This window comes from Rattus norvegicus, chromosome 1 (assembly GCF_021556685.1).
Source record: "Rattus norvegicus strain SHRSP/BbbUtx chromosome 1, alternate assembly SHRSP_T2T, whole genome shotgun sequence".
Classification (NCBI taxonomy): Eukaryota; Metazoa; Chordata; class Mammalia; order Rodentia; family Muridae; genus Rattus; species Rattus norvegicus.
The window spans coordinates 208,286,811-208,298,640 of NC_141534.1; the positions used below are offsets into that span (position 1 = coordinate 208,286,811).

At 41.0% G+C, this 11,830-nt stretch overlaps 1 protein-coding gene across 1 annotated transcript; it reads right to left on the reverse strand.

Annotated features, from left to right (window-relative positions):
• Positions 1 to 8,880: 8,880 nt before the first annotated feature.
• Positions 8,881 to 9,804, reverse strand: Or12j5 (olfactory receptor family 12 subfamily J member 5). Its single transcript, NM_001000239.1, has one exon. It carries the CDS (start codon positions 9,802 to 9,804, stop codon positions 8,881 to 8,883), a length of 924 nt encoding a protein of 307 aa, NP_001000239.1.
• Positions 9,805 to 11,830: the final 2,026 nt, after the last annotated feature.

An 11,830-nucleotide genomic window follows, 5' to 3' on the forward strand; every position in this document is an offset into this window, starting at 1 on the left:
AAGAAGGGGAGGGGGAGGGATTAGGGGGATGTTTGCCTGGAAACCGGGAAAGGGAATAACACTCGAAATGTAAATAAGAAATACTCAAGTTAATAGAAAAAATAAAATAAAAAATAAATTCTCAACTGCGGAACCTTGAATGATGAGAAGCAACTAAAGAAATGTTCAACATCCTTAGTCATCAGGGAAATGTGAATCAAAACAATCCTGAGATTGCACCCCATACCAGTCAAAATGGATAAAATAAAAAACTCAGGTGATAGATGCTGGCAAGAATGTGGAGAAAGAGGAACACTCTTCCATTGCTGGTGAGATTGCAAGATGGTACAACCATTCTGAAAATCAGTCTGGCGGTTCCTCAGAATATTGGACATAGTACTATCTGAGGGCCCAGTTATACCACTCCTGGTCATGTTCCCAAATGATGCTCCACCATACAACAAGAACACATGCCCCACTATGTTCATAGCAGCCTTATTTATAATAGCCAGAAGCTGGAAACAACCCAGATCTCCCTCAGCAGAATAATGGATACAGAAAATGTGATACATTTACACAATGGGGTAACTCAGCTATTAAAAGCAATGACTTCATGAAATTTGCAGGCAAATGAATGGAACTAGAAAATATCATCCTGGGTGAGGCAACCCACAAAAGAACACACATGGTATGTATTCACTGATAAGAGGATATTAGGGGAAAAATACTCACGATACAACTCACAGATCGTATGAAGCCCAAGGAAGAAGACCAAAGTGTGGATGTTTCTGTCCTACTTAGAAGGGGGAAGAAAATAATCATGGGAGGTAGAAGGAGGGAAGGACCTGGGAGAGAAAAGGACAATGAGGAAAAAAGGGGGACAGGTCCGGTATGGGAGGAAATGGGGAAGATCTACAGAGGGTCAGGAAATTGAAAGGAGATGTGTAGCAGTGGAGGATGGGGAACTTGGGGTAACCACCAGAAAGTCCCAGATACCAAGAAAGCAAATGCTCCCAGGACCTAACGGGGATGACATTAGCTGAAATACTCAACAAAGGGGAGAGAGAATCTGTACCCTATCCATATCCAGAAGACCATATCCAGAGGTTATATACAGCTCCTAGTTGAGGGCTGGGGCCACCAACCCTTCTCAAAATTTTAACCCAGAATTGCTCCTGTCTAAAGGAAATACAGGGACAAAGAACAGAGCACAGACTGAAGGAAAGGCCATCCAGAGACTGTCTCACCTAGGGATCCACCCCATTTGCAGACATCAAACCCAGATACTATTGCTGATGCCAAGAAGTACTTGATGACAGGAGCCTAATATGGCTGTCTCCTGAGAGGCTCTGCCAAGAGCCTGACAAATACAGATATGGATGCTTACAGCCACCTGTCAGACTGAGCACAGGGACCCAATGGAGGAGGTAGGGGTAGGACAGAGGAGCTAAAAGGATTTGCAACCCCATAGGAAGAACAACAATATCAACTAACTGGACCCCCCAATGCTCCTAGGGACTAAAACACCAACCAAAGAGTACCCATGGAAGGACCCATGGCTCCAGCTGTGTATGTAGCAGAGGATAGCTTTCACTGGCATCAATTGGTGGGGAAGCCCTTGGTCCTGTGAAAGCTCAATATCCCAGTGTAGGGGAATGCTAGGGCAGTGAGGCAGGAGTGAGTGAGTTGGTGGGTTGGGGATCACCCTCATAGAAGCAGGAAGTATGGGGAGTAGGATAGGGGGTTTTCAGAGGGGAACCTTGGAAGGAGGATCCTATTTGAACTGTAAATAAACAAAAGAATCAGATAAGCAATTTGCAGACTTCTACCAGCATGTTAAAAAGAATCAACACCAATATTCCTCAAATTATTCAACAAAGCAGAAATGGAAGGCACATTGCTTAATTCTTTTTACAAGGCCACATGATAGCTAAACAATACAAAAACTCAAAAGAGAAGTTGAATTATATACTAATTTCCACTATCAACATAGATATTAATTCTCAATAAAAAGTTTGCAAATTGAATCCAAGAACACATCAGAAAGGTCATCCATCTTGGTAAAGTAGGCTTTATCCCAGAAATACAGCTGTGGTACAACATGTGTAAATCAATGAATGTAATCTACCATAGAAACAGGCTGAAAGACAAAAATTACTACTTAGAGGCAGGAAATGTCTTTGACAAAATTCAGACCCTTTTTGTAATAAGAGTGCTAATGAAAGAAAGGATAAAAGGGAAAAAAACCTCAACAATGTAAAGGCGATTTTCAGCAAGCCCACTTCCAACTTCACACTAAATGAAGAGAAACTGAAAAGTATTTCCACTAGCTCAGGAACAGTACAAGGATGTTTCTTTGTATGGGGTAGTCTCTCCATAGCTATTTTATAGTACTTGAAGTCTTAGCTAGAGAAATAAGACAACTAAAGGAGATCAAGGAAAGGAATAAGTCAAAATAACTTTATTTTCAGATGATACAATTGCTTACCAAAAATACTCTTAAACTACATAAGGCCCAAGATAGTGATGGGGCCTGGCATGGGGGGGGCATCCTCTTGGAGACATGGGGGAGGAGAAATAGGATGAGGAAGTGTGGGAGGGTGGACTGGGAGGGAGGCATCAACTAGACTGTAAAACAATAAAAGAATAAAAAACTGACAAGTATCATCAATCTTTTCTAGCATTATCTTATTTTGCTTTTATTTTGGACAACAGACCCTTGAATGTAAATGATAAGGTAAACCATTTAGATTCCACAGTTCTTCTCAATTACATAAACTAACTTTTAGAAGTGTAAAACTTTATGGAAGTTCAGTAGTGTCTTTCCTGTTGCAGATAAAACACACTGTGTCAGGCAACTTTTACAAGAGTTTAATCTGGCTAATGGTTTCAGAGGAATATCGGATTACCATGAAAGTGGCACAAGTGTTAGACACGACAGCTAAAGCAGGAAGCTCAGCGCTCCTATCCTCAACCAGAAGCATGAAGCAGAGAGTGGGACTAGAAATGTGATGTGGGTGTAAACTCTCAAGGGCCACTCCCAGTGACATATTTGCTCCAGGAGAAAAGGATATCCCAAATCTTCCCTGAGGAAAACACCAACAGAAAAAGACAAATTTCTTTGACTTCAAGCTTCCATGCTTGCTTTCTGTTACATGTAATAAATCATTATGAAGAAAAACTCTGTAAGTAAGCAGATTGTAAGCATCTACATGTTTCAGCATCTAGGTTACAAAAGTGAACATTTACAGAAGAAAACGGTTGTGAGTAAATTTTTGTTTAATGATTTGTCTTAATTTTAATTATGTGATGTTAGTATGTCTTTGTGTGAGTATGTGCATGTTTGTTCCCAGGGATAGGTCCTTGGGCCTTTGTGTCTCATGAATTACAGAGAGTTATCAAAAACCTAGCTTTAGTAGTTCTGGGAATGAAATTATATTACCTGTTCCACCATGCCTCCATTTATGTTTAAGTTTATATTATTTCATGGTTCATATATTCCTTCTGTGGCTCTTTTATCATCTTCTTTTGTGCTGTCATTTGATGGTAGGTATTTTTCTGCTGAAATGTATAGAATGAAATGCCCATCATGTAAGTGAGCCACTGTTTAGTTAATATCAGCATTGTATGATCTTGCTATGTACATAAGCGTATCTAAGAAAGGGTAAGGGATTGTGCCTGATCTTATATTCCATATTTTCAGAAAATCTCTTGAGATTTGTTATCCAGATTGGCTAGGATGTCAGTAATTAGTCAGGACTACTTGTCAGCCTCTTGTGTAGAAGTCCTATGATAGAAGATGGACTCTGCAATGTGTCCTGTTTGTCAATGTACTTTTAACAATGTTAATGTTAAAATGCTTAATAGAAGAGAATATTGAAGGAATCAGAGAAAGAACTGGAAGAGCTTGAAGGTGCTCGAGACCCCAAAAGTACAACAATGTCAAGCAACCAGAGCTTCCAGGGACTAAGCCACTACCTAAAGACTATACATGGACTGACCCTGGACTCTGTCCCCATAGGTAGCAATGAATATCCTAGTAAGAGCACCAGTGGAAGGGGAAGCCCTGGGTCCTGCTAAGACTGAACCCCCAGTGAACTAGACTATGCGGGGAGGGTGGCAATGGGGGGAGGTTTGGGAGGGGAACACCCACAAGGAAGGGGAGGGGGGAGGGTGATGTCTGTTCGGAAACCGGGAAAGGGAATAACACTTGAAATGTATATAAGAAATACTCAAGATAATAAAAAAAATAAAATAAAATAAAGAATTATAAAAAAAAAGAAACATTAAATTCCTCATGTGTGTATCCAAAGCAATTTTTCATCTATTTGGAATTTATGTAATAAGAAGATGATAAGCAATTAACTGAGTAACTCATAACATAGCTTGATGGACTATGGACATGTATATATAATTGGATGTTCCACACTTCTTCATGCCTCTATTTGTTGTCTATTTCACACTTCAGTTTGAAGTACTACTTCCTAAAGGAATTGTCTGGAGGTGACAGATATTGTAACTGTACTGAGATTTATTTTTTGACGAATATTTCTGGTGAGTGTGTGTGTGTGTGTGTGTGTGTGTGTGTGTGTGTGTAATGTGATTATGTATTTATGGAGCATTGCAGATTCATGGAAACCAGAAGACAACTTTGTTGGATCATCTTTTGATCACCTTCATATTTTAATCAAGGTCAGGTTGCCAGCTTTGTACATAACAGACATTTCCCACTGGACTGTCTTATTGGTGCTCAAGTAAGATTAGTTTATACATTACCCAAGTAAACCATTTTCTCCTTTTCAGATTGTAAACAAATTTTCATCCAAGGGTAGAAGTAGTAAGGGCTAATTGAATAATAAAGCCTACTTTCAAATGAAACTGACCTACACAGTTTCTTTTCTCTTTTTGATTGTGTCAGTTTATTCTGAGGACCAAACACTTCCTCAGAACTACAAATGAATGGCAGAGTGTTGTTTCAGAGAATCAATAGGATTGTTTCTTTAAAAAAACTGTCTGAGAAAACCCTTACTTCTGATAAACACTTTCAGAAAAGTTAATTCCACAAATTAACATGCCAAAAATCAGTAAACTTACTAACTTCATATATATATATATGCATATATATGTATATATACATGTGTGTGTGTGTGTGTGTGTGTGTGTGTGTGTGTGTGTGTGTGTGTATTTCACAAACAGACTGGGAGAGAAACCAGGATACAACTTCCTGAAGATCAAACTCTAATAGATGGGACCTCATCAAACTGAGAATCTTCTGTCAGGTAAAGGACACCATCAATTGGACAAATTGGCAGCCTGCAGAATGGGAAAAGATCTTCACCAACCCTACATCCAAAGAATGGCTAATATGCAAAATATATAAGGAAGTCAAGGAATTAGACACTAACACACCTAATAGTCCAATCAAAAAATGGGGTACAGGACTGGAGCAGTTAAGAGCACTGACTGCTCTTCCAGAGGTCCTGATTTCAATTCCTAGCAACCACATGGTGGCTCACAACCATCTGTGATGGGATCTGATGTCCCCTTTTGTTGTGTCTGAAGACAACAACAGTGTATTCATATACATGAAATAAATAAAATAAATCTTTTTTTAAAAAATGGGGTACAGGGCTGGAGAGATGGCTCAGAGGTTAAGAGCACTGGCTGCTCTTCCACAGGTCCTGAGTTCAATTCCCAGCAACCACATGGTGGCTCACAACCATCTGTAATGGGATCCAATATCCTCTTCTAGTGTATCTGAAAGACAGCTATGAAATAAATAAATCTTTAAAAAAATGGGGTACAGACCTAAACAGAGAATTATCAACAATGGAATCTTGAATGGCTGTGAGACACTAAAGAAATGCTTAACATCCTTAGTTTGCAGGGATACACAAATAAAAACAACTGAGAGATTCCACTATGCACCAATCAGAATGTTTAACAACAAAAACTCAGGTAACAGCACATGCTGGCGAGGATATGGAACAAGGGGAACACTCTGCCATTGCTGGCACAAACACTGTGGAAATCAATCTGGCAGTTTTTCAGAAAAATGTAAATAGTTCTATGTCAGAACACAGCTATACCACTTCTGGGCATTCACCCAAAAGAAATTCCACCATACCACAAGGACACAGACTCCAGCATATTACTCACAGCAACTTTATTCATAATATCCAGAAACTGGTAACAACACAGATGACCTCAACCAAAGAATGGATACAGAAAATGTGGTTTGTTTACACAATGAAATATTACTCAGCTTAAAAACCAAGACATCGTGAAATTTGCAGGCAAATGAATGAAATTAGAAAATATCGTACTGAGTTATGTAACACAGACCCAAAAGGACATGCATGCATAGTAAATTTGTAAGTGGTTATTAGCCATAAAGTACAGGACACCCATTCTAAAACCCACAAACCTAAACAAGCTAAATAACAAGGAGATCCCAAGCAAAGATGCTTGCATTTCACTCACAAGGGGAAATAAGATAGTCATTGGAGGCAGATGGAGAGAAGAAACTGGGTGGCAGGGGAATGGGAAAAGGGGGTCAGAATCAGGTGAGGGGAGAGACTAAGAGACAGGGCCAGGTGAGTGAATGGAAATCGGCAGTTGGCAGGGTGGGAGCATCTCTACAACATGCCAGAGACCTATGATGGGCAAGGCTCCCAGGAGTCTATGGGGGTGACTCTAGCTAAGACTCCCAGCAGTGTGGGATATGGAACCTAATGTGGCCATATTCTGTAGCCAGGCAGAACCCCCAGTGAAGGGATAATGACACCAACCCACCCATGAAATCTTTAACCCAAAATTTCTCCTACCTACAAGAAGTAGAGATTTAAAGATGAAACAACCAATGACATGTCCAGCTTGAGAGCCATCCCATGGGCAAGAACCTATCCCTGACACTACTCATGATACTCTTTATGCTTAGAGACAAGAGCTTAGCATAACTGTCCTCTGAGAGGTTTGAACCAGCAGCTCACTGAACCAGATATAGAGACCCACAGCCAAACATTGGATAGAGCTTGCGGAGTCTTGTGGAAGAATTGGGGGAAGGATTAAGGGACCCAGATGCGATAGGAATCCCACAGGAAGGCCAACAGAGTCAACTTGCCTGGAACCTTGGTGGCTCCCAGATACTGAACCAACCAAAGAGCATATACAGGATGTCTCCTATCCCCAAACCCCTCCCACACACACACATATGTAGCAGATGTGCAGCTCAGTCTTCATGCAAAGGCTTCCCAACAACTGGAACAATGACTGTCCCTAAATCAGTTACCTGACTGTGAATTCTTTCCCCTTATCTAGGCTGCCTTGTCTGGCCTCAGCATAAAAGGATATACCTAGTCTTGCAGTATTCTAGGACTTTCAATTCTGCTGTTAATTTTCCAGTAGGAGATATCTTCAACTTTTTATTTAGCTATGTTGTGCTATGAATGTTCCTCTTAGCATTGCTTTTGTTGTGTCCTGTAATTTTGGTATATTGTGAATTCATTTTCAATGAAGCCTAACTAGTATTTAATTTATTTCCTTATTTCTGCCTTGACTGCAGTCATTCAGCAGACAAAAATGGAAGAAATTAAGCTGATTTCTCCTTCCCACCTCGTCCCATTCTTGCCTGACCACAGTGCATTTCAAACTACTAGCCACAGTAGAAATGGGGTACAGCTGCTTGGGGAATCCTATTTGGAAAATATTTACAGGTAACCATAGAGGGTCTCTCACCAATATTTTTGGAGATTAGTCTAGTCAAAATAACTATGAATACATTCATCATCACACCCACAATTAATTGACATTATCTTGTTTTTCCTTTTATTTTCCTGCATCCTGCTTACCTCATTTCTTAATCATGTATTTTGTTGTTGTTGTTTTCTATGTTTGTTGCCATCTCTTCTGTATTAGTTGCATGACTCTCTATAAAATATAGACAAACACTACATTGGATTAAATGCTCAAAATGGTCACACTAACATGAACCCATCTGATAAACTCTTTATTTCTGAGCTCCTCTTACATTAAAACAGTTCTTTCCTGTCACATGAACATTACATATTGCATGCAGTGTTGAATAATAATAACCTGTGAAGAATCGTCGTGCACACTAAACTCATTCAGCAGGAGAAATGCTCAGGTGCAAAGTAGAGTTACATTTTAGCAAACCTCTGCAATGACATTGGGCCTGAGAAGAGGCCACCATGCCAGTGTCTAATTCTAATCTGACATCTTTGGATCTTGAGACCAGACACATTTACATAGGTATCTTAGACTCCCATACCCAGCCCTAACACAGGTTTTTATGAGAGCTCCTTCATTAAAGTGTTAAGTGAGCCAAGCACCAGTGTAAACTGTAAGATAAAAATAAAAAAAGATGAAAACAGTCAAATCAAGCCAGCAATTCCTAGAGCAGGTGTGTGTGTGTGTGTGTGTGTGTGTGTGTGTGTGTGTGTGTGTGTGTTGGGGGAAAGGTGTCATGTTTCCTTATCTCTTTAAACATTCGCATGTGGCCAATGCCACTGAGGATCAAGAAATTTTAAGTAGGTCATTGAAACAACTATTCTCAATAGTTAAATACATTTGATTCAGTCATAGAAATATCTTAACATTTAATAACACTGAAATTATAAGCACACACTTCAATGTATGAAGTAGAAATGGTTAAAGCTTACTAAAACATTAGAAGAGTAGAAAATGGTACCACCCTGTAGATACCATGAATTTCTGAAGAAAAACGTTGGACAGCTAGCCCAGGCTATAATTTGGTCAGCTAGCCCAGGCTATAATTTGGCCTGTGTCCTCCAGAGTCAGAAGATAAGAAAAAGAAGGCTTGAGTGATCTTTTTAGCTCCTTGACAGCTGATTCTAGAGTTCTTCTCCAAGCTCAAAGTCATCAATGGGCAAATAAAAGTCTTTTAAAGGATGTTTTGAATTCTTTGTTTCTCAGAGTATAGATGAGAGGGTTCAGAGACGGGGTCACAGTGGTGTATGGAATAGCAATGAACTTGTCCAGGAGTCCAGCATTTCCTAGGGCTGGCCGGACATAAGTATATAGAGCAGTGGAATAATAAAGGGTGACCACAACCAGGTGAGCAGAGCAGGTGGAGAAGGCGCGCTTCTTGCCCTCAGCTGAGCGGATGCGCAGGATGCTGGCAATGATGAACACATAGGATGTCATGGTCAATAGGAAGTTCAGGCCTGTCAGGAACATGTCTGCAACAACAGTCATGATGTCATTGGTAAATGTGGGGCTGCAGGACAGTGTCAACACGGAGGGGATCTCACAGAAGAAGTGTGTGATGAGATTAGGACCACAGAAGGACAGTGGCAACACCAGACAAGTGAGCACCAAGGAATTGAGAGCTCCAATGAACCACACAAAGGTTGCAAGGGCCATGCAGACCCTGCCACTCATGAGGGTACCATAGTGCAGTGGCCGGCAGATTGCAAGGTAGCGGTCATAGGCCATGGCAGAAAAAAGCAGAAGCTCAGAGCCCAGTACCCAGGTGAAGATGAACATTTGTGTGAGACATCCCCCATAAGAAATGGCGTTCTCTGCCACCAGGCTCTGCAGGACTTTAGGCAAGACAGTCACAGTGCAGATCACATCCATGAGGGAAAGATTGACTAGGAAGAAGTACATGGGAGTGTGGAGGTTGGCACTGCTGTGGATGACTGTGATAATCAGGCCATTGCCAGCTATGGCTGCCACGAACAAGGCAAAGAAAAGGCAAAAGAGAACATTCTGGATCCAGGGGTCATCAATAAAGCTTTGCAGGATGAACATGGTAATAGCTGACTGGTTTCCAGAAGCCATGGAAAATGTCTCTAGTCTCACGATTGCTCAAAAACCCTTTGAAAGCTCAGGTAGCAATAAATTCTGTATAAGGAACCTGTTCTGGTAAGGAAAAAGTGGTTTAGTTTTATTCTTATGTCTCACAGACTAACAAAAATAGCAGGTCTAAGACATACACTATACAGATTCAGAGTCTGAGCGTAGGTGGACACTGAATGAAGGTTTCTAAGCAAATTGTATCATGCATGCTGCAGTCCATTTATCAAGATGGGAGAGATTTCCATGCTTGTGTGAGCCAACCAGGGTTTAGTTCCTGGAGAGAGTTTTGTCATTGTAGGGAAGATATGAGTAATTATGAAAAAAGCTGAGGAAGGGTGAAGGGGCACTCAGAATTGTTTACTCTGATGCTGGCTGCTTTTACCAGAGTATGGGGGAATAACAGAGAGAATATTAACAGGATGTCTCTCTGTAGAAAAAAAATATGTGTGGTCCTTATGACAACATGGCTTCTCATCCAGACGATAGCAATGAACCCAGAATTTCCTATCTTGGAACTCTATCCCACTAGCACATGAAGCTAGAGGATAACATTCAACATCATACCCAATTTGTAGAGAATATTGAGCTATGCTCTGAGTCCTAGGATGCCCTCTCCCTTGAGCTATAGGAACTCAGCTTGTTTCAAACCCAACTCCTGCAAGATTGCCCAGAGGCAAATCAAATAATTTCTATAGGACTTCACATTGCCTGTCACTGCCCATTATGTATCTGAAATACACAGGCCCCAAATGCTAAAAGCAGAAGAAAGAAGCCTTTTGTTGATAGGAGAAGGAGCTGTGGTCACCAAGACTAGGGTCACAGATTATGTATGTACTGGTCTCTTGCCCTTTCCCACCACCAGACTCTGTCAGTTAAGACATTGAGAATAATATGTTCTTGAGTGTGAGCAAAGTGTCAGATTGTAAGTGCAGGCTGACAATGACTGGCGACAGAACATTCCATTGTTCCCTGTCACATGGAGGGAAGGGTACGATCAAGACACTCTCATCCAGCTATCAAATCTAGCATAAAATGACATTTCAGGTTTCAGAGTAAAGCATTTAATGTATTTCCAGAGAAAAACATTCTGAAACTGAGAATATTTTAGGACATTCATCTACTGAAGCTCCCAACACACTGTACACCAGATGTGCTCTAGAAATGTTTGAGAGGAAAGGGTTATGGATGATTCTATGCGCTGGCTCTGTTCCCACCTCTCTTACAGCAAACCAAGCTCATTGTAATGATGGCATAGCCTGGGTTGGCAGTCCTCAGAAACTTCTCCTGAGGTCAAACTTCATGCTTTATTTCCAAAGGGCCTCAGAAAAGACTGCATTCATCCTGTACCCTTCCATTTGACAAAGAGTTCTACTAGTCACTAGGAAGTGGCTAGGGTGTGCACATGGTATCCCTGAACACCAGTAATAACAGACCCCATTGCCTGATTTAGCAGACAAAATGCAGGAAGCTGAGATAAACAGAAAATCAATTGTCTCAAATCCTGTCTTTGAAATTCTGATTCTAAATAGTATTTGTTGCTGATCTAAAATGCAGATTGATCTCAACTTCTATATTTTTTCTAGCCAGTGAAGTCCACCCAAGTGCATGCATCCCTCTCCTTATGTGTCTAAGAGTCCAGCAGCAATTGAGGATGACCTTGCACCCATATTCACATATCTCGGAGATGAACCACCATGTCAAACAACATGAGAATATGCTCCCTGCCCCACATTTACTTCTAATAGTTGCCCTAATGGTTGGCCTTGTTGAGGGGCCAGGAGCAACTGGTTGTCTGTGCTGTCTAGACACCCTGACAAGATAAGCAAAAAGTGAAGTCCAGGACCACTCTACATCCCGGAGAGAGTGATGTGACTTCAGTAGGTTGTCCCCATTAGGATGAAGGTTAAAAGTTCATGGTAACAGGTGCCCCAGAGAGGTAAAGGAGCTGGGTGCACGAGCTGTTGCTGGGTTTTACCCCCAAACAAACCTCTCATCAGCTCTTACTTCC